The 23739-nt window shown below is 47.4% G+C and overlaps 1 protein-coding gene across 8 annotated transcripts in view; it reads left to right on the top strand.

Annotated features, from left to right (window-relative positions):
* agap1 (ArfGAP with GTPase domain, ankyrin repeat and PH domain 1) overlaps positions 1-23739 on the top strand; it is a 318347-nt gene that overhangs the window by 58456 nt on the left and 236152 nt on the right. For 6 of the 8 annotated variants that reach the window (XM_082963617.1, XM_082963614.1, XM_082963613.1 and 3 more), the window contains exon 1: positions 1-529. This exon is cut by the window's left edge. The exons of the other annotated variants lie outside the window; for them this stretch is intronic. In XM_082963617.1, the coding sequence (XP_082819743.1) occupies positions 1-529 (529 nt within the window). The remainder of the gene's footprint in view (positions 530-23739) is intronic. 8 annotated transcript variants of the gene reach the window in all.

Genomic DNA, 23739 nt, shown 5'->3' on the forward strand with positions numbered 1-23739 from the left:
GAACTCCTTCGCATCCGGGCCCTCTCCAAAGACAAGCACCACAGCAGCTCCGGGTGCGTCGGCCGTGGGGAAGGAACAGCCGGGGACCACAACCAGACCCCCCAGTCCACAGTCCTCCAGAACCCGGCTTACGGCGAGACGGGACCGCCTAAACGAAACACGTTAGAAGTCGGGGCTGTCCTTAACAAGACTGACTCAATGACGGAGCTGAGCCGCTGGGAACGAGCGAGAGGCAAAAATCGCACATTGGACAACAGCGATTTGATCACCCTTTCCATGAAGAGTGTGTCAGAGAAGGAGGGGTTTCTGAGAGGCACTGGCTCCCGCTCCAGTGGCTCGGACCGGCGGCTGGTCAGGTTCTTCAGCGGTATCTTCTCCAGGAAGGATGGAGGGATGGTGTCTACCTCCACTCCGGTGGGCAGCCCCAGCACTAACCGCTCCCTCAGGAAGGGGAAGAGGAGCGGCCCCATGGCCTACTCCCAGTCCAGCACAGAGAGTGTTAACGGAGGAGGAGGCCTGTCGTCAGAGGGTAAAGGATGCTTTTCTTTACACACACACACACCAGTTGTAGCTACAGTGTCCTTTCAGATATGCTCAAAACGGTCCACGGATTTTTTTTGGCCTGCACCTCTCCACTCTCTCTGCCTCTCTCTCTGCCTTCCTCTACATCTCTCCGTCTCTCTTCTGTTTGTAGAGCTGAGGGGTGAAGGGCCAGGATACCTCTCTGTTTGATGGTAGAAGACCATTATTTGTTTAGGACAGGAGGGTGATGTTTCTCCTGTCTCTCTGATGCCTACTGCTGGCGTTTATCTTTCATTATAGTCTACTGCTGTTGTCTGAGGTTCATATAGTCTACTGCTGTTGTCTGAGGTTAATATAGTCAGTCTACTGCTGTTGACTGAGGTTCATATAGTCAGTCTACTGCTGTTGTCTGAGGTTCATATAGTCAGTCTACTGCTGTTGACTGAGGTTCATATAGTCAGTCTACTGCTGTTGTCTGAGGTTCATATAGCCAGTCTACTGCTGTTGTCTGAGGTTCATATAGTCAGTCTACTGCTGTTAACTGAGGTTCATATAGTCAGTCTACTGCTGTTGTCTGAGGTTCATATAGTCAGTCTACTGCTGTTGACTGAGGTTCATATAGTCAGTCTACTGCTGTTGTCTGAGGTTCATATAGTCAGTCTACTGCTGTTGTCTGAGGTTCATATAGTCAGTCTACTGCTGTTGTCTGAGGTTCATATAGTCAGTCTACTGCTGTTGACTGAGGTTCATATAGTCTACTGCTGTTGACTGAGGTTCATATAGTCTACTGCTGTTGACTGAGGTTCATATAGTCAGTCTACTGCTGTTGACTGAGGTTCATATAGTCAGTCTACTGCTGTTGTCTGAGGTTCATATAGTCAGTCTACTGCTGTTGACTGAGGTTCATATAGTCAGTCTACTGCTGTTGACTGAGGTTCATATAGTCAGTCTACTACTGTTGTCTGAGGTTCATATAGTCAGTCTACTACTGTTGTCTGAGGTTCATATAGTCTACTGCTGTTGTCTGAGGTTCATATAGTCTACTGCTGTTGTCTGAGGTTCATATAGTCAGTCTACTGCTGTTGTCTGAGGTTCATATAGTCAGTCTACTGTTGTTGTCTGAGGTTCATATAGTCAGTCTACTGTTGTTGTCTGAGGTTCATATATTCAGTCTACTGCTGTTGACTGAGGTTCATATAGTCAGTCTACTACTGTTGTCTGAGGTTCATATAGTCAGTCTACTACTGTTGTCTGAGGTTCATATAGTCAGTCTACTACTGTTGTCTGAGGTTCATATAGTCTACTGCTGTTGTCTGAGGTTCATATAGTCAGTCTACTGCTGTTGACTGAGGTTCATATAGTCAGTCTACTGCTGTTGTCTGAGGTTCATATAGTCTACTGCTGTTGTCTGAGGTTCATATAGTCTACTGCTGTTGTCTGAGGTTCATATAGTCTACTGCTGTTGTCTGAGGTTCATATAGTCTACTGCTGTTGTCTGAGGTTCATATAGTCTACTGCTGTTGTCTGAGGTTCATATAGTCAGTCTACTGCTGTTGACTGAGGTTCATATAGTCAGTCTACTGCTGTTGACTGAGGTTCATATAGTCAGTCTACTGCTGTTGACTGAGGTTCATATAGTCAGTCTACTGCTGTTGTCTGAGGTTCATATAGTCAGTCTACTGCTGTTGACTGAGGTTCATATAGTCAGTCTACTGCTGTTGTCTGAGGTTCATATAGTCAGTCTACTGCTGTTGACTGAGGTTCATATAGTCAGTCTACTGCTGTTGACTGAGGTTCATATAGTCAGTCTACTGCTGTTGACTGAGGTTCATATAGTCAGTCTACTGCTGTTGACTGAGGTTCATATAGTCAGTCTACTGCTGTTGACTGAGGTTCATATAGTCAGTCTACTGCTGTTGACTGAGGTTCATATAGTCAGTCTACTGCTGTTGACTGAGGTTCATATAGTCAGTCTACTGCTGTTGACTGAGGTTCATATAGTCAGTCTACTGCTGTTGTCTGAGGTTCATATAGTCAGTCTACTGCTGTTGTCTGAGGTTCATATAGTCAGTCTACTGCTGTTGTCTGAGGTTCATATAGTCAGTCTACTGCTGTTGACTGAGGTTCATATAGTCAGTCTACTGCTGTTGACTGAGGTTCATATAGTCAGTCTACTGCTGTTGACTGAGGTTCATATAGTCTACTGCTGTTGTCTGAGGTTCATATAGTCAGTCTACTGCTGTTGACTGAGGTTCATATAGTCAGTCTACTGCTGTTGTCTGAGGTTCATATAGTCAGTCTACTGCTGTTGTCTGAGGTTCATATAGTCAGTCTACTGCTGTTGTCTGAGGTTCATATAGTCAGTCTACTGCTGTTGACTGAGGTTCATATAGTCAGTCTACTGCTGTTGACTGAGGTTCATATAGTCAGTCTACTGCTGTTGACTGAGGTTCATATAGTCAGTCTACTGCTGTTGACTGAGGTTCATATAGTCTACTGCTGTTGACAGGTTCATATACTCAGTCTACTGCTGTTGTCTGAGGTTCATATAGTCAGTCTACTGCTGTTGTCTGAGGTTCATATAGTCAGTCTACTGCTGTTGACTGAGGTTCATATAGTCAGTCTACTGCTGTTGTCTGAGGTTCATATAGTCAGTCTACTGCTGTTGACTGAGGTTCATATAGTCAGTCTACTGCTGTTGTCTGAGGTTCATATAGTCTACTACTGTTGTCTGAGGTTCATATAGTCTACTGCTGTTGTCTGAGGTTCATATAGTCAGTCTACTACTGTTGTCTGAGGTTCATATAGTCTACTGCTGTTGACTGAGATTCATATAGTCAGTCTACTGCTGTTGTCTGAGGTTCATATAGTCAGTCTACTGCTGTTGTCTGAGGTTCATATAGTCAGTCTACTGCTGTTGACTGAGGTTCATATAGTCAGTCTACTGCTGTTGTCTGAGGTTCATATAGTCAGTCTACTGCTGTTGTCTGAGGTTCATATAGTCAGTCTACTGCTGTTGTCTGAGGTTCATATAGTCAGTCTACTGCTGTTGTCTGAGGTTCATATAGTCAGTCTACTGCTGTTGACTGAGGTTCATATAGTCAGTCTACTGCTGTTGACTGAGGTTCATATAGTCAGTCTACTGCTGTTGACTGAGGTTCATATAGTCAGTCTACTGCTGTTGTCTGAGGTTCATATAGTCAGTCTACTGCTGTTGACTGAGGTTCATATAGTCAGTCTACTGCTGTTGTCTGAGGTTCATGTAGTCAGTCTACTGCTGTTGTCTGAGGTGTCTGTGGCTTGTAGGAAGGCTGGCAGTTCTTCAGTCTATCTACATACATCTGTGAGGGAAAATGTGCAGGTGGCACAAACATGAAGAGAAGGATGTTTTAATCCGTAGCTACTGACTGATTCATCTGCTTGCTATATCTCTCTCTCACACACTCCACACACACACACACCTCTGCATCCTCTTCCACTTGTGGAAAGTGTGATATGATAGAGGAAGTGTGTTGTTCCATTTAGAGCTGGCGACTCACTTTAGTCTTCCTATGTCTGTATGGCCAGAGGCCCTCTCTGATTGGCTGGCTGGGTGGCTGACTGCAGAACCCTAAAAACATTAGGCTCTTGACTCCCTGTATTGTTATTGGCCAGTTCCCTCTTCAAGGGGGTCTCAGGAATTCCGTCAATGTGGATGCCCCCCTAGCCGTATCAGGGACGGTGTCATCAAAGTCCATTAAATCTCCCTCTGGCCTCGCCCAGCCCCACCTCCCTCTGGCCCCACCCACACCCTAACCCAACTCCCAGCCCCACCTCCCTCTGGCCCCACCCACACCCTAACCCAACTCCCAGCCCCACCTCCCTCTGGCCCCACCCACACCCTAACCCAACTCCCAGCCCCACCTCCCTCTGGCCCCACCCACACACTAACCCAACACCCAGCCCCACCTCCCTCTGGCCCCACCCACACACTAACCCAACACCCAGCCCCATCTCCCTCTGGCCCCACCCACCCACACACTAACCCAACACCCAGCCTCATCTCCCTCTGGCCCCACCCACCCACACACTAACCCAACACCCTGCCCCACCTCCCTCTGGCCCCACCCACACACTAACCCAACACCCAGCCCCATCTCCCTCTGGCCCCACCCACACACTAACCCAAACACCCAGCCCCATCTCCCTCTGGCCCCACCCACCCACACACTAACCCAACACCCAGCCCCATCTCCCTCTGGCCCCACCCACACACTAACCCAACACCCAGCCCCACCTCCCTCTGGCCCCACCCACACACTAACCCAACACCCAGCCCCACCTCCCTCTGGCCCCACCCACCCACACACTAACCCAACACCCAGCCCCACCTCCCTCTGGCCCCACCCACCCACACACTAACCCAACACCCAGCCCCACCTCCCTCTGGCCCCCCCACCCACCCACACACTAACCCAACACCCAGCCCCACCTCCCTCTGGCCCCACCCACACACTAACCCAACACCCAGCCCCACCTCCCTCTGGCCCCCCCCCACCCACCCACCCACACACTAACCCAACACCCAGCCCCATCTCCCTCTAACTAGTTAATGGTGACGGTATGGGTGGGTGTATATGGAAGGCAGGTTATAGAGGGAGGGAATGTGAGTGTGTGTTAGGGGTGTATGACCTACATCCACAGCCATGCAGAAGTAATGTGAAGGACATGCGTGTCAAAAGGCAGCCTGGTGAGTGTTTAAAAAAAATATATATATAATTTTTTTTTTAGCTGACTGAGGATACACAGAGCTGTCGTTGCTCTCTCCTACTCACTCTCACAGAGGAGTCGTTGCTCTCTCCTACTCACTCTCACAGAGGAGTCGTTGCTCTCTCCTACTCACTCTCACAGAGGAGTCGTTGCTCTCTCCTACTCACTCTCACAGAGTCGTCGTTGCTCTCTCCTACTCACTCTCACAGAGTCGTCGTTGCTCTCTCCTACTCACTCTCACAGAGGAGTCGTTGCCTCTCTCCTACTCACTCTCACAGAGGAGTCGTTGCTCTCTCCTACTCACTCTCACAGAGGAGTCGTTGCTCTCTCCTACTCACTCTCACAGAGGAGTCGTTGCTCTCTCCTACTCACTCTCACAGAGGAGTCGTTGCTCTCTCCTACTCACTCTCACAGAGGAGTCGTTGCTCTCTCCTACTCACTCTCACAGAGGAGTCGTTGCTCTCTCCTACTCACTCTCACAGAGCTTCATGCAGATAAACAGTCATTTACTCAGTCACTCTGAGCTTGACTCTGATATATTACTAGGTCACATATTACTCACTCATCTACTTTGTTACACACATACACACACACATACACACACACATACATACACACATACACACATCAGAGGGGCTCATTTGACTTGCAGCTCAGTGCCTGTTAACTGGCTGAGATGAAGCTAGTCTTTTAGTTACATCTCCTTTGATCTTTCTCTCTCCTGAGCACCCTCTTCTTTTTCTCACTTTTGTTTCTCTTCTCTCTCTCACTCACCCTGACACACACACACACACACACACACACACACACACTGTGACTACTGCAGTGGTGTTATCTGAGACCCACTCCCACAATGGGTATAATAGGAGTAATATCCAGTTAGGACTGTGGCCAAGGGGGGATTGATGTTGGTTCTACTAGATTCCTTCAGCTGTCATCTCCACTAGTTTGGCCTGGCTCTCTTCTGTTCCAGGGAGGATCTCCACTAGTTTGGCCTGGCTCTCTTCTGTTCCAGGGAGGATCTCCACTAGTTTGGCCTGGCTCTCTTCTGTTCCGGGGAGGATCTTCATTAGTTTGGCCTGCCTCTCTTCTGTTCCGGGGAGGATCTTCATTAGTTTGGCCTGGCTCTCTTCTGTTCCGGGGAGGATCTCCACTAGTTTGGCCTGGCTCTCTTCTGTTCCGGGGAGGATCTTCATTAGTTTGGCCTGCCTCTCTTCTGTTCCGGGGAGGATCTTCATTAGTTTGGCCTGGCTCTCTTCTGTTCCGGGGAGGATCTCCACTAGTTTGGCCTGGCTCTCTTCTGTTCCGGGGAGGATCTTCATTAGTTTGGCCTGGCTCTCTTCTGTTCCGGGGAGGATCTTCATTAGTTTGGTCTGGCTCTCTTCTGTTCCAGGGAGGATCTCCACTAGTTTGGCCTGGCTCTCTTCTGTTCCGGGGAGGATCTTCATTAGTTTGGCCTGGCTCTCTTCTGTTCCGGGGAGGATCTCCACTAGTTTGGTCTGGCTCTCTTCTGTTCCGGGGAGGATCTTCATTAGTTTGGCCTGGCTCTCTTCTGTTCCAGGGAGGATCTCCACTAGTTTGGCCTGGCTCTCTTCTGTTCCGGGGAGGATCTTCATTAGTTTGGTCTGGCTCTCTTCTGTTCCAGGGAGGATCTCCACTAGTTTGGCCTGGCTCTCTTCTGTTCCGGGGAGGATCTCCACTAGTTTGGCCTGGCTCTCTTCTGTTCCGGGGAGGATCTTCATTAGTTTGGCCTGGCTCTCTTCTGTTCCAGGGAGGATCTCCACTAGTTTGGTCTGGCTCTCTTCTGTTCCAGGGAGGATCTCCACTAGTTTGGTCTGGCTCACTTCTGTTCCGGGGAGGATCTCCACTAGTTTGGCCTGGCTCTCTTCTGTTCCGGGGAGGATCTTCATTAGTTTGGCCTGGCTCTCTTCTGTTCCAGGGAGGATCTCCACTAGTTTGGCCTGGCTCTCTTCTGTTCCGGGGAGGATCTTCATTAGTTTGGTCTGGCTCTCTTCTGTTCCAGGGAGGATCTCCACTAGTTTGGCCTGGCTCTCTTCTGTTCCGGGGAGGATCTCCACTAGTTTGGCCTGGCTCTCTTCTGTTCCGGGGAGGATCTTCATTAGTTTGGCCTGGCTCTCTTCTGTTCCAGGGAGGATCTCCACTAGTTTGGTCTGGCTCTCTTCTGTTCCAGGGAGGATCTCCACTAGTTTGGTCTGGCTCACTTCTGTTCCGGGGAGGATCTCCACTAGTTTGGCCTGGCTCTCTTCTGTTCCGGGGAGGATCTTCATTAGTTTGGCCTGGCTCTCTTCTGTTCCAGGGAGGATCTCCACTAGTTTGGTCTGGCTCTCTTCTGTTCCAGGGAGGATCTCCACTAGTTTGGTCTGGCTCTCTTCTGTTCCGGGGAGGATCTTCATTAGTTTGGTCTGGCTCTCTTCTGTTCCAGGGAGGATCTCCACTAGTTTGGTCGCACTCTCTTCTGTTCCAGGGAGGATCTCCACTAGTTTGGTCTGGCTCTCTTCTCTTCCGGGGAGGTTATATTTTATTGTGTTGTCAGTCTCTCAGGTCAGTGTATAAGTCAGTCCAGGTCTTTATTGTGATGCCAGTCAGTCCAGGTCTTTGTGATGTCAGTCAGTCCAGGTCTTTGTGATGTTAGTCAGTCCAGGTCAGTGTGTAAGTTAGTCCAGGTCTTTATTGTGATGTCAGTCCAGGTCAGTGTATAAGTTAGTCCAGGTCTTTATTGTGATGCCAGTCAGTCCAGGTCTTTATTATGATGCCAGTCAGTCCAGGTCTTTATTGTGATGTCAGTGTATAAGTTAGTCCAGGTCTTTATTGTGATGTCAGTCAGTCCAGGTCAGTGTAGAAGTCAGTCCAGGTCTTTATTGTGATGTCAGTCAGTCCAGGTCTTTATTGTGATGCCAGTCAGTCCAGGTCTTTATTGTGATGCCAGTCAGTCCAGGTCTTTATTGTGATGTCAGTCAGTCCAGGGCTTTATTGTGATGCCAGTCAGTCCAGGTCTTTATTGTGATGTCAGTCAGTCCAGGTCTTTATTGTGATGCCAGTCAGTCCAGGTCTTTGTGATGCCAGTCAGTCCAGGTCAGTGTATAAGTCAGTCCAGGTCTTTATTGTGATGTCAGTCAGTCCATGTCTTTATTGTGATGTCAGTCAGTCCATGTCTTTATTGTGATGTCAGTCAGTCCATGTCTTTATTGTGATGCCAGTCAGTCCAGGTCTTTGTGATGTCAGTCAGTCCAGGTCTTTGTGATGTCAGTCAGTCCAGGTCTTTGTGATGCCAGTCAGTCCAGGTCTTTATTGTGATGTCAGTCAGTCCAGGTCTTTATTGTGATGTCAGTCAGTCCATGTCTTTATTGTGATGCCAGTCAGTCCAGGTCTTTGTGATGTCAGTCAGTCCATGTCTTTATTGTGATGTCAGTCAGTCCATGTCTTTATTGTGATGTCAGTCAGTCCATGTCTTTATTGTGATGTCAGTCAGTCCATGTCTTTATTGTGATGCCAGTCAGTCCAGGTCTTTGTGATGTCAGTCAGTCCAGGTCTTTATTGTGATGTCAGTCAGTCCAGGTCTTTATTGTGATGTCAGTCAGTCCAGGTCTTTATTGTGATGTCAGTCAGTCCAGGTCTTTGTGATGTCAGTCAGTCCATGTCTTTATTGTGATGCCAGTCAGTCCAGGTCTTTATTGTGATGTCAGTGTATAAGTTAGTCCAGGTCTTTATTGTGATGTCAGTCAGTCCAGGTCTTTATTGTGATGCCAGTCAGTCCAGGTCAGTGTATAAGTCAGTCCAGGTCTTTATTGTGATGTCAGTCAGTCCATGTCTTTATTGTGATGTCAGTCAGTCCATGTCTTTATTGTGATGTCAGTGTATAAGTCAGTCCAGGTCTTTATTGTGATGTCAGTCAGTCCAGGTCTTTATTGTGATGCCAGTCAGTCCAGGTCTTTATTGTGATGCCAGTCAGTCCAGGTCTTTATTGTGATGCCAGTCAGTCCAGGTCTTTATTGTGATGCCAGTCAGTCCAGGTCTTTATTGTGATGTCAGTCAGTCCAGGTCTTTATTGTGATGCCAGTCAGTCCAGGTCTTTGTGATGCCAGTCAGTCCAGGTCAGTGTATAAGTCAGTCCAGGTCTTTATTGTGATGTCAGTCAGTCCATGTCTTTATTGTGATGTCAGTCAGTCCATGTCTTTATTGTGATGCCAGTCAGTCCAGGTCTTTATTGTGATGTCAGTCAGTCCAGGTCTTTATTGTGATGTCAGTCAGTCCATGTCTTTATTGTGATGCCAGTCAGTCCAGGTCTTTGTGATGTCAGTCAGTCCATGTCTTTATTGTGATGTCAGTCAGTCCATGTCTTTATTGTGATGTCAGTCAGTCCATGTCTTTATTGTGATGTCAGTCAGTCCATGTCTTTATTGTGATGCCAGTCAGTCCAGGTCTTTGTGATGTCAGTCAGTCCAGGTCTTTATTGTGATGTCAGTCAGTCCAGGTCTTTGTGATGTCAGTCAGTCCAGGTCTTTATTGTGATGTCAGTCAGTCCATGTCTTTATTGTGATGCCAGTCAGTCCAGGTCTTTATTGTGATGTCAGTGTATAAGTTAGTCCAGGTCTTTATTGTGATGTCAGTCAGTCCAGGTCAGTGTAGAAGTCAGTCCAGGTCTTTATTGTGATGTCAGTCAGTCCAGGTCTTTATTGTGATGCCAGTCAGTCCAGGTCTTTATTGTGATGCCAGTCAGTCCATGTCTTTATTGTGATGTCAGTCAGTCCATGTCTTTATTGTGATGTCAGTCAGTCCATGTCTTTATTGTGATGTCAGTCAGTCCATGTCTTTATTGTGATGTCAGTCAGTCCATGTCTTTATTGTGATGCCAGTCAGTCCAGGTCTTTGTGATGCCAGTCAGTCCAGGTCTTTGTGATGTCAGTCAGTCCAGGTCTTTGTGATGTCAGTCAGTCCAGGTCTTTGTGATGTCAGTCAGTCCAGGTCTTTATTGTGATGTCAGTCAGTCCATGTCTTTATTGTGATGCTAGTCAATCCATGTCTTTATTGTGATGCCAGTCAGTCCATGTCTTTATTGTGATGCCAGTCAGTCCATGTCTTTATTGTGATGCCAGTCAGTCCAGGTCTTTATTGTGATGCCAGTCAGTCCATGTCTTTATTGTGATGCCAGTCAGTCCAGGTCAGTGTATAAGTCAGTCCAGGTCTTTATTGTGATGTCAGTCAGTCCATGTCTTTATTGTGATGTCAGTCAGTCCATGTCTTTATTGTGATGTCAGTCAGTCCAGGTCTTTATTGTGATGTCAGTCAGTCCAGGTCTTTGTTGTGATGTCAGTCAGTCCAGGTCTTTGTTGTGATGTCAGTCAGTCCAGGTCTTTGTTGTGATGTCAGTCAGTCCAGGTCTTTGTTGTGATGTCAGTCAGTCCAGGTCTTTGTTGTGATGTCAGTCAGTCCAGGTCTTTGTTGTGATGTTAGTCAGTCCAGGTCTTTGTTGTGATGTCAGTCAGTCCAGGTCAGTGTATAAGTCAGTCCAGGTCTTTGTTGTGATGTCAGTCAGTCCAGGTCAGTGTATATATTCTCCACCTTGACCTCACTCTCTTCTGTACTCTGTTTTTTCTTATTTAAACAGTTGCTGTGACCAGCAGAGCAAACATCGTGTGTGTCTGCGCGCATGCTCGTGTCTGTTTCTCTGTATCTGCTGTCTGTCTCTCTTCCTCCCTCCATGCTCGTGTCTGTTTCTCTGTATCTGCTGTCTGTCTCTTTTCCTCCCTCCATGCCCGTGTCTGTTTCTCTGTATCTGCTGTGTCTCTTTTCCTCCCTCCATGCCCGTGTCTGTTTCTCTGTATCTGCTGTCTCTATTCCTCCCTCCATGCCCGTGTCTGTTTCTCTGTATCTGCTGTCTCTCTCTATTCCTCCCTCCATGCTCGTGTCTGTTTCTCTGTATCTGCTGTCTCTCTCTATTCCTCCCTCCATGCCCGTGTCTGTTTCTCTGTATCTGCTGTCTCTCTCTATTCCTCCCTCCGTGGCTGTCTGTTTCTCTGTATCTGCTGTCTCTCTCTATTCCTCCCTCCATGCCTGTGTCTGTTTCTCTGTATCTGCTGTCTCTCTCTATTCCTCCCTCCATGCCCGTGTCTGTTTCTCTGTATCTGCTGTCTCTCTCTATTCCTCCCTCCGTGGCTGTCTGTTTCTCTGTATCTGCTGTCTCTCTCTATTCCTCCCTCCATGCCCGTGTCTGTTTCTCTGTATCTGCTGTCTCTCTCTATTCCTCCCTCCATGCTCGTGTCTGTTTCTCTGTATCTGCTGTCTCTCTCTATTCCTCCCTCCGTGGCTGTGTGTGTTTCTCTGTATATGCTGTCTTTCTCTCTATTCCTCCCTTTGTGGCTGTGTCTGTTTCTCTGTATATGCTGTCTTTCTCTCTATTTCTAACTCTGTCTCTGAGTCTCTGTGCAGTAATGTGTCCACTGTGGCCTGTTCAGGCTGTGTAGAGAGACATGGAGTCAGGACTGGAGAAATCACCAGCCTGTACGGATAACTAACCATAGCAGTGACAGTGGGGGAGCAGAGCAGCCAGTGTAGCAGCAGCAGCCAGTGTAGCAGCAGCAGCAGCCAGTGTAGCAGCAGCCAGTGTAGCAGCAGCAGCCAGTAGAACCAACACAGCCAGGGAACATAACATAGTCCTACTGTAACACCTGGCAGCCCTCTCTGTGACTTAACAGCACCTTTCCAGATCTTGATTCCCCCAGGAGAGGAGAGACTGGTTTTTGATGGTCTTGGATTCTTTGTTCTCTTGCTCTTGGCCAAATCTCTTATGATTCATGCTGTGTGTGTGTGTGGTCTTGCCCTAGACCTTCTGAGCTGTTCCTGCACTGTGCTGTTTGGTTGAGTAGGACACACACACACACACACACACACACACACACACACACACACACACACACACACACACACACACACAGCCCCTCTGTGCTTATTAGCCGGACGCTGTCGCCCTGTGGTCTCCTTCACAGGGGTCATCATGGGGTTAAAGAGCATGCATGGGGCGGTGTGTGTGTTAGGGGGAGGCATTGTTGGGAGGTCGAGCCTTCACAGCCAGCGTACAACTGCCCTGTCTCCTCTTCTCTGTTCCCCCACTCCTCTCTCCTCCTTTCCCCCACTCCTCTCTCCTCCTTTCTCCTCTGTCCTCCTTTCCCCCACTCCTCTCTCCTGTGTGTCACGGGTCGTGTGTGTGTCAGTGGAGGCTGCTGAGGGGAGGATGGCTAATAATAATGGCTCCAGCCATTACCTCGAGCCCGTCTTCCCCAATTAAGGTGCCACCAACCTCCTGTGGTGTGTCACGTGTCGAGTGTGTGCGTTCATGCGCATATACATTGTCTCTGTGTGTTGCTCTCCCTTCCAGCAAAGGCCTGGCTCTAATCTATCCCTGCAGAGAGAGGTAGGAGTGCTAGCTAGCCAGCAGGCTCTAATCTAACCCTGCAGAGAGAGGGAGGAGTGCTAGCTAGCCAGCAGGCTCTAATCTAACCCTGCAGAGAGAGGGAGGAGTGCTAGCTAGCCAGCAGGCTCTAATCTAACCCTGCAGAGAAAGGGAGGAGTGCTAGCTAGCCAGCAGGCTCTAATCTAACCCTGCAGAGAGAGGTAGGAGTGCTAGCTAGCCAGCAGGCTCTAATCTAACCCTGCAGAGAGAGGGAGGAGTGCTAGCTAGCCAGCAGGCTCTAATCTAACCCTGCAGAGAGAGGGAGGAGTGCTAGCTAGCCAGCAGGCTCTAATCTAACCCTGCAGAGAGAGGGAGGAGTGCTAGCTAGCCAGCAGGCTCTAATCTAACCCTGCAGAGAGAGGTAGGAGTGCTAGCTAGCCAGCAGGCTCTAATCTAACCCTGCAGAGAGAGGGAGGAGTGCTAGCTAGCCAGCAGGCTCTAATCTAACCCTGCAGAGAGAGGGAGGAGTGCTAGCTAGCCAGCAGGCTCTAATCTAACCCTGCAGAGAGAGGGAGGAGTGCTAGCTAGCCAGCAGGCTCTAATCTAACCCTGCAGAGAGAGGGAGGAGTGCTAGCTAGCCAGCAGGCTCTAATCTAACCCTGCAGAGAGAGGGAGGAGTGCTAGCTAGCCAGCAGGCTCTAATCTAACCCTGCAGAGAGAGGTAGGAGTGCTAGCTAGCCAGCAGGCTCTAATCTAACCCTGCAGAGAGAGGGAGGAGTGCTAGCTAGCCAGCAGGCTCTAATCTAACCCTGCAGAGAGAGGGAGGAGTGCTAGCTAGCCAGCAGGCTCTAATCTAACCCTGCAGAGAGAGGTAGGAGTGCTAGCTAGCCAGCAGGCTCTAATCTAACCCTGCAGAGAGAGGGAGGAGTGCTAGCTAGCCAGCAGGCTCTAATCTAACCCTGCAGAGAGAGGTAGGAGTGCTAGCTAGCCAGCAGGCTCTAATCTAACCCTGCAGAGAGAGGGAGGAGTGCTAGCTAGCCAGCAGGCTCTAATCTAACCCTACAGAGAGAGGTAGGAGTGCTAGCTAGCCAGCAGGCTCTAATCTAACCCTGCAGAGAGAGAGAGGGAGGAGTGCTAGCTAGCCAGCAGGCTCTAATCTAACCCTGCAGAGAGAGAGAGGGAGGAGTGCTAGCTAGCCAGCAGGCTCTAATCTAACCCTGCAGAGAGAGGTAGGAGTGCTAGCTAGCCAGCAGGCTCTAATCTAACCCTGCAGAGAGAGGGAGGAGTGCTAGCTAGCCAGCAGGCTCTAATCTAACCCTACAGAGAGAGGTAGGAGTGCTAGCTAGCCAGCAGGCTCTAATCTAACCCTGCAGAGAGAGAGAGGGAGGAGTGCTAGCTAGCCAGCAGGCTCTAATCTAACCCTGCGGAGAGAGAGGTAGGAGTGCTAGCTAGCCAGCAGGCTCTAATCTAACCCTGCAGAGAGAGGGAGGAGTGCTAGCTAGCCAGCAGGCTCTAATCTAACCCTGCAGAGAGATGTAGGAGTGCTAGCTAGCCAGCAGGCTCTAATCTAACCCTGCAGAGAGAGGGAGGAGTGCTAGCTAGCCAGCAGGCTCTAATCTAACCCTGCAGAGAGAGAGAGGGAGGAGTGCTAGCTAGCCAGCAGGCTCTAATCTAACCCTGCAGAGAGAGGGAGGAGTGCTAGCTAGCCAGCAGGCTCTAATCTAACCCTGCAGAGAGAGGGAGGAGTGCTAGCTAGCCAGCAGGCTCTAATCTAACCCTGCAGAGAGAGGGAGGAGTGCTAGCTAGCCAGCAGGCTCTAATCTAACCCTGCAGAGAGAGGGAGGAGTGCTAGCTAGCCAGCAGGCTCTAATCTAACCCTGCAGAGAGAGGGAGGAGTGCTAGCTAGCCAGCAGGCTCTAATCTAACCCTGCAGAGAGAGGGAGGAGTGCTAGCTAGCCAGCAGGCTCTAATCTAACCCTGCAGAGAGAGGGAGGAGTGCTAGCTAGCCAGCAGGCTCTAATCTAACCCTGCAGAGAGAGGGAGGAGTGCTAGCTAGCCAGCAGGCTCTAATCTAACCCTGCAGAGAGAGGGAGGTGTGCTAGCTAGCCAGCAGGCTCTAATCTAACCCTGCAGAGAGAGGGAGGAGTGCTAGCCAGTGTTACCATGTCCCCCTCCAGTAATGCCCTTACATCACTAGCCCTCTCCTTCCCTCTGTACAACACACACACACACACACACACACACACACACACACACACACACACACACACACACACACACACACACACACACACACACACACACACACACACACACACAGCAACACACACACACACAGTACTTTAGAGAACCCTGTCCTTCATTTCAGCATTCAGCTGGATCATCTGAAGAACAAAGTCCTCTAATGACAGTGGAAAGGTCTTGTTTGCTGCCATAGCTGTGGTTCTGTTGCAACTGCCTTGTCCAGATGTTGGGAGTGTAGCATCCCTGCTGCATTGTTCCAACTGACTCTCTGAATACAGAGTAGACTGTCAGCATTTCAGGCTCTGGATACAAGTTAGGATCACATTGGCACAGTTCTAGGATCAGCTTATCCAAATCCTATCCTATTACGCTGACCTTAAACCATTTGAGATTTGATAACTCAAAACTGACCATATGTTGGTGTGTAGGGTGGAAATGTTAACTTAATCCACATTTCAGAGACCCCTCTCTCCTTCTCCTCCTCTCTCTCCTTCTCCTCCCCTCTCTCTCCTTCTCCTCCCCCTCTCTCCTTCTCCTCCCCCTCTCTCCTTCTCCTCCCCCTCTCTCCCTCCTCCCTCCTCTCCTTCTCCTCCCCTCTCTCTCCTTCTCCTCCCCTCTCTCTCCTTCTCCTCCCCCTCTCTCCTTCTCCTCCTCTCTCTCCTTCTCCTCCTCTCTCTCCTTCTCCTCCTCTCTCTCCTTCTCCTCCTCTCTCTCCTTCTCCTCCTCTCTCTCCTTCTCCCCCTCTCTCTCCTTCTCCCCCTCTCTCTCCTTCTCCTCCTCTCTCTCCTTCTCCTCCTCTCTCTCCCTCCTCCTCCTCCCCTCTCTCTCCTTCTCCTCCTCTCTCTCCTTCTCCTCCTCTCTCTCCTTCTCCTCCTCTCTCTCCTTCTTCCCCTCTCTCTCCTCTCCTCCTCCTCTCCTCTCCTCCTCTCCTCCTTCTCCTCCTCTCTCCTTCTCCTCCTCATCTCTCCTTCTCGCCCCCTCTCTCCTCTCTCCTTCTCCTCCTCATCTCTCCTTCTCCCCCCTCTCTCCTCATCTCTCCTTCTCTTCCTCCTCTCTCCTTCTCCCCCCTCTCTCTCCTCTTCCTCCTCTCTCCTTCTCCCCCCTCTCTCTCCTCCTCTCTCCTTCTCCTCCCCCCTCTCTCCTTTTCCTCCTCCCCCCTCTTCTCCTCCTCTCTCTGCTCCCCTGTCTTCTCTCTTCCTCTTTCCCCCTGAGAGCTAGTTGGGCCAGTCCCATTGGGAACCATTCAGAGTTCTAACGTTACAGTAACGTTTAGTGAACTATAATGATAATCATCTCTGTTGTCTCAGCCATCACCTCCACTGTCCCCTAGGCCCATTGTCTCCCCTGACACACACACACACACACACACACACACACACACACACACACACACACACACACACACACACACACACACACACACACACACACACACACACACACACACAGGAGTGACTGCTGGTCTGGTGACCAGCGAGGGAGAAAGACCCCTATAGGTTCTATTGCATTTTAAATCTGTCTGCTCTAGTCGGCTAAGGCTCACTGGTTGTGAAGGACCACCAGGCTTATCCCACTGATTAAATGGACTCATCTAATCGCTAGACTAACCCCCTGTGTTTACACACTATGCTGGGAAACCTGAAAGTGAGCTTGTCGTGTGTGTGTGTGTACAGGGGGATAGAAATAGCTAGTATAATGATTTGTTTTTTTTAGGACGGGGATCAAAGCAACAGCGACCACTGCCAAGTGTGCATTGGCATCAGCAATCATGAATGTGTGTGTCACGCTTCACTGATTTAAAAGGCTGATATTGAGGTCAGTGTGTGTGTGTTCCAGTAGATTAGCGCTAGAGAGTGCATGCTCGGGATTGGCAGATGCTCATCAGCAGGGGGACCAGAGAGAGAGGATGGTGTCTGTTGAGCAGGGGGGAGGGAGGGGCAGAGGGAGAATCTATTTATGTACTGTATTCTATAGAACACACCACTCTCCAGAGAGAGGATGGTATGTTTATGTACTGTATTCTATAGAACACACCACTCTCCAGAGAGAGAGGATGGTATGTTTATGTACTGTATTCTATAGAACACACCACTCTCCAGAGAGAGAGGATGGTATGTTTATGTACTGTATTCTATAGAACACACCACTCTCCAGAGAGAGGATGGTATGTTTATGTACTGTATTCTATAGAACACACCACTCTCCAGAGAGAGAGGATGGTATGTTTATGTACTGTATTCTATAGAACACACCACTCTCCAGAGAGAGAGAGAGGATGGTATGTTTATGTACTGTATTCTATAGAACACACTGCTTTCCAGAGAGAGAGGATGGTATGTTTATGTACTGTATTCTATAGAACACACTGCTCTCCAGAGAGAGAGGATGGTATGTTTATGTACTGTATTCTATAGAACACACCACTCTCCAGAGAGAGAGGATGGTATGTTTATGTACTGTATTCTATAGAACACACTGCTCTCCAGAGAGAGAGGATGGTATGTTTATGTACTGTATTCTATAGAACACACTGCTCTCCAGAGAGAGAGGATGGTATGTTTATGTACTGTATTCTATAGAACACACTGCTCTCCAGAGAGAGAGGATGGTATGTTTATGTACTGTATTCTATAGAACACACTGCTCTCCAGAGAGAGAGGATGGTATGTTTATGTACTGTATTCTATAGAACACACTGCTCTCCAGAGAGAGAGGATGGTATGTTTATGTACTGTATTCTATAGAACACACCACTCTCCAGAGAGAGGATGGTATGTTTATGTACTGTATTCTATAGAACACACCACTCTCCAGAGAGAGAGGATGGTATGTTTATGTACTGTATTCTATAGAACACACCACTCTCCAGAGAGAGAGGATGGTATGTTTATGTACTGTATTCTATAGAACACACTGCTCTCCAGAGAGAGAGGATGGTATGTTTATGTACTGTATTCTATAGAACACACTGCTCTCCAGAGAGAGCGAGAGGATGGTATGTTTATGTACTGTATTCTATAGAACACACTGCTCTCCAGAGAGAGAGGATGGTATGTTTATGTACTGTATTCTATAGAACACACTGCTCTCCAGAGAGAGAGGATGGTATGTTTATGTACTGTATTCTATAGAACACACTGCTCTCCAGAGAGAGAGGATGGTATGTTTATGTACTGTATTCTATAGAACACACCACTCTCCAGAGAGAGAGGATGGTATGTTTATGTACTGTATTCTATAGAACACACCACTCTCCAGAGAGAGAGGATGGTATGTTTATGTACTGTATTCTATAGAACACACTGCTCTCCAGAGAGAGAGGATGGTATGTTTATGTACTGTATTCTATAGAACACACCACTCTCCAGAGAGAGAGGATGGTATGTTTATGTACTGTATTCTATAGAACACACCATGCTCTTCCAGAGAGAGAGGATGGTATGTTTATGTACTGTATTCTATAGAACACACTGCTCTCCAGAGAGAGAGAGAGGATGGTATGTTTATGTACTGTATTCTATAGAACACACTGCTCTCCAGAGAGAGAGGATGGTATGTTTATGTACTGTATTCTATAGAACACACTGCTCTCCAGAGAGAGAGGATGGTATGTTTATGTACTGTATTCTATAGAACACACTGCTCTCCAGAGAGAGAGGATGGTATGTTTATGTACTGTATTCTATAGAACACACCGCTCTCCAGAGAGAGAGGATGGTATGTTTATGTACTGTATTCTATAGAACACACTGCTCTCCAGAGAGAGAGGAAGGTATGTTTATGTACTGTATTCTATTTAACACACCACTCTCCAGAGAGAGAGGATGGTATGTTTATAATCACTTAAGAAAACCAACGGTCCATTTCTCATGTCTCTATTATTATCCGTTCAAATGTTCTTTGAGTTTTTACCCTTGTAGGATGGCCAGAATTAGGGCGACTAAATCAATGGAAGTCAGAGAAAAATAGTTGTCAGATATCTGGAAATTTGCATCGCGTCAGCTAGGCTGGATTCTGTGCCAGAATGAAGGCTACTGGCTAGCTGACAGGCTCACTTTCTCGTTGAATCCGAAGGACATCGAACAATAGAGAGAGGTAAGATGGATATTGATTTTGAGACATGGCATGTAGTATTTTCATATACACTTCTTAGGTTTTCATTTTTTCGTGTACACTTTTCATATTTTAGTATACACTTTTCATATTTTAGTGTACACTTTTCATATTTGAAATTCCTGTAATCTTTTTTGAAGATTTCTCACAGAAACTAGCGTGTGTGATAAATGTCTCTGATAAGTGTCTCTGATAGAGGTCGACCGATTATGATTTTTCAACACCGATACCGATTATTGGGGGACCAAAAAAGCCGATACGATTAATCTCCCGTTTTTAAAAATGTATTTATTTATTTGTAATAATGACAATTACAACAATACTGAATGAACACTTATTTTAACTTAATATAATACATCAATAAAATCAATTTAGCCGCAAATAAATAATGAAACATGTTCAATTTGATTTAAATAATGCAAAAACAAAGTGTTGGAGAAGAAAGTAAAAGTGCAATATGTGCCATGTAAAAAAGCTAACATTTAAATTCCTTGCTCAGAACATGAGAACATATGAAAGCTGGTGGTTCCTTTTAACATGAGTCTTCAATATTCCCAGGTAAGAAGTTTTAGGTTGTAGTTATTATAGGAATTATAGGACTATTTCTCTATACGATTTGTATTTCATATACCTTTGACCATTGGATGTTCTTATAGGCACTTTAGTATTGCCAGTGTAACAGTATAGCTTCCGTCCCTCTCCTCGCCCCTACCTGGGCTCGAACCAGGAACACATCGACAACAGCGTTACCCATGCAGAGCAAGGGGAACAACTACTCCAAGTCTCAGAGCGAGTGACGTTTGAAACTCTATTAGCGCGCACCCCGCTAACTAGCTAGCCATTTCACATCGGTTACACCAGCCTAATCTCGGGGGTTGATAGGCTTGAAGTCATAAACAGCGCAATGCTTGAAGCATTGCAAAGAGCTGCTGGCAAACGCACGAAGGTGCTGTTTGAATGAATGCTTACGAGCCTGCTGCTGCCTACCATCGCTCAGTCAGACTGCTCTATCAAATCATAGACTTAATTATAACATAACACACAGAAATACGAGCCTTTGGTCATTAATATGGTAGAATCCGGAAACTATCATCTCGAAAACAAAAGTTTTTTCTTTCAGTGAAATACGGAACCGTTCCGTATTTTATCTAACAGGTGGCAACCCTAAGTCGAAATATTCCTGTTATATTGCACAACCTTCAATGTTATGTCATAATTACGTAAAATTGTGGCAAATTAGTTCGCAATGAGCCAGGCGGCCCAAACTGTTGCATATACCCTGACTCTGCGTGCAATGAACGCAAGAGAAGTGACACAATTTCACCTGTTTAATATTGCCTGCTAACCTGGATTTCTTTTAGCTAAATATGCAGGTTTAAAAATATATACTTGTGTATTGATTTTAAGAAAGACATTGATGTTTATGGTTAGGAACACGTTGGAGCAATGACAGTCCTTTTTCGCGAATGCGCACTGCATCGATTATATGCAACGCAGGACAGGCTAGATAAACTAGTAATATCATCAACCATGTGTAGTTAACTAGTGATTATGATTGATTGATTGTTTTTTATAAGATAAGTTTAATGCTAGCTAGCAACTTACCTTGGCTTCTTACTGCATTCGCGTAACAGGCAGGCTCCTCGTGGAGTGCAATGGTGGTTAGAGCGTTGGACTAGTTAACCGTAAGGTTGCAAGATTGAATCCCCGAGCTGACAAGGTAAAAATCTGTCGTTCTGCCCCTGAACAAGGCAGTTAACCTACCGTTCCTAGGCCGTCATTGAAATTAAGAATGTGTCCTTAACTGACTGAAGCACAGTTCCCGCTCAGCCCAGTCAAAACTGTTCGCTGCTCTGGCACCCCAATGGTGGAACAAGCTCCCTCATGACGCCAGGACAGCGGAGTCAATCACCACCTTCCGGAGACACCTGAAACCCCACCTCTTTAAGGAATACCTGGGATAGGATAAAGTAATCCTTCTAACCCCCCCCTTAAAAGATTTAGATGCACTATTGTAAAGTGGTTGTTCCACTGGATATCATAAGGTGAATGCACCAATTTGTAAGTCGCTCTGGATAAGAACGTCTGCTAAATGACTTAAATGTAAATGTAATGTAATGACTTGCCTAGTTAAATAAAGGTGTAAAAAAAATATATAAAAAAATCGGTGTCCAAAAGTACCGATTACCGATTGTTATGAAAACTTGAAATCGGCCCTAATTAATCGGCCATTCCGATTAATCGGTCGACCTCTAGTCTCTGAGTGTCTCTGATGAGTGTCTCTGATGAGTGTCTCTGATGAGTGTCTCTGATGAGTGTCTCTGATGAGTGTCTCTGATGAGTGTCTCTGATGAGTGTCTCTGATGAGTGTCTCTGATGCGTGTCTCTGATGAGTGTCTCTGATGAGTGTCTCTGATGAGTGTCTCTGATGCGTGTCTCTGATGCGTGTCTCTGATGAGTGTCTCTGATGAGTGTCTCTGATGCGTGTCTCTGATGAGTGTCTCTGATGAATCTCTGGAGCACTGAGTATATACCAAGATTTTTATTACGTTTTATTCAGCTCGCGTCATCCAAACTTTGCTAAACATTGAAGACGACGACCACAAAATGTAAAATCCTCAAAAGTTCAGTGCTTATTATGGGATGTATTAGGTATTAGGACTTTTTAGATATGTGAATGATAATTAGAGAAAGACCTCACTGAACCATTCAGAACATGAAGAATCACATTTGTCTTGGTAAAGTTGATTTTATAACATAAGGAAGTGAAGATTCATCACCAAAGATTGTTTTCACCCATTCTGGGCAGAGTGGGCAGTACATCCAAATGATGCTAGCATTGTGCAATTGGCTAGTTACTGTAGCAAGCAATGTGTCTACCTGAGTTTTAGATGGGTAGCAGTAGTGTAAAAACAAAGGGGGTCAATGTAAATAGTCCGGGTGGCTGTTTGATTAATTGTTCAGCAGTCTTATGGCTTCTACCCCCCCAAGCCAAAAGACTGCTGAACAGCTTCTACCCCCAAGCCAAAAGACTGCTGAACAGCTTCTACCCCCCCCAAGCCAAAAGACTGCTGAACAGCTTCTACCCCCCCAAGCCAAAAGACTGCTGAACAGCTTCTACCCCCCCCCCAAGCCAAAAGACTGCTGAACAGCTTCTACCCCCCCCCCCCAAGCCAACAATTAATCAAATGGCCACCCAGACTATTTACATAGTTAAGAAAATATTTACTAAATGAACTATTTATTGAACTACATGGTTGGTTAAGGGTTTGTAACTAAGCATTTCACGGTAAGATCTACCTACACCTGTTCTATTCGGCACATGTGACAAATACAATTAGATTTGGTTTTAGCTATTAATAAAGAGTGATTTTGGTTGAGCGTGCAGCTGGTATAGGCCTAGCATTTTAACATCAGCGGACTTTAGACTGAATCCAACCACACAAGTCACCATGGTTTGTCTCCCCAAGCTGACTGAGAAGCCTGTGCTCTGACTGGGTCTAAATGGGATCTTTCTGTTGGCCTGGAAGAGAAGAGGAGCAGGGTAGAGACCAGGCCATCGTGCCGTGAGCTGTCTGACTCCAGAGCCTTATAGCTGGGTCTCTGTGTGACTCTAGTCCCTATCTGACTCCAGAGCCTTATAGCTGGGTCTCTGTGTGACTCTAGTCCCTATCTGACTCCAGAGCCTTATAGCTGGGTCCCTGTGTGACTCTAGTCCCTATCTGACTCCAGAGCCTTATAGCTGGGTCCCTGTGTGACTCTAGTCCCTATCTGACTCCAGAGCCTTATAGCTGGGTCTCTGTGTGACTCTAGTCCCTATCTGACTCCAGAGCCTTATAGCTGGGTCTCTGTGTGATTCTAGTCCCTATCTGACTCCAGAGCCTTATAGCTGGGTCTCTGTGTGACTCTAGTCCCCTATTGTGACTGACTGGTGACACTCTGGGACTTATTGGCTTTGACTGGAAGTGGCAGGTGTTAGGATAGTCAAAGGATGGCTGTGACCTAGCTATAACCCTCTACCCTGGTTTAGATTAGAACAGGGAGCAGTGGTAGAGGATGGCTGTGACCTAGCTATAACCCTGGTTTAGATTCGAACAGGGAGCAGTGGTAGAGGATGAGCTGTGACCTAGCTATAACCCTGGTTTAGATTAGAACAGGGAGCAGTGGTAGAGGATGGCTGTGACCTAGCTATAACCCTGGTTTAGATTAGAACAGGGAGCAGTGGTAGAGGATGGCTGTGACCTAGCTATAACCCTGGTTTAGATTAGAACAGGGAGCAGTGGTAGAGGATGGCTGTGACCTAGCTATAACCCTGGTTTAGATTAGAACAGGGAGCAGTGGTAGAGGATGGCTGTGACCTAGCTATAACCCTGGTTTAGATTAGAACAGGGAGCAGTGGTAGAGGATGAGCTGTGACCTAGCTATAACCCTGGTTTAGATTAGAACAGGGAGCAGTGGTAGAGGATGGCTGTGACCTAGCTATAACCCTGGTTTAGATTAGAACAGGGAGCAGTGGTAGAGGATGGCTGTGACCTAGCTATAACCCTGGTTTAGATTAGAACAGGGAGCAGTGGTAGAGGATGGCTGTGACCTAGCTATAACCCTGGTTTAGATTAGAACAGGGAGCAGTGGTAGAGGATGGCTGTGACCTAGCTATAACCCTGGTTTAGATTAGAACAGGGAGCAGTGGTAGAGGATGGCTG

Source organism: Salmo salar, chromosome 17 (assembly GCF_965601325.2).
Source record: "Salmo salar chromosome 17, fSalSal1, whole genome shotgun sequence".
Classification (NCBI taxonomy): domain Eukaryota; kingdom Metazoa; phylum Chordata; class Actinopteri; order Salmoniformes; family Salmonidae; genus Salmo; species Salmo salar.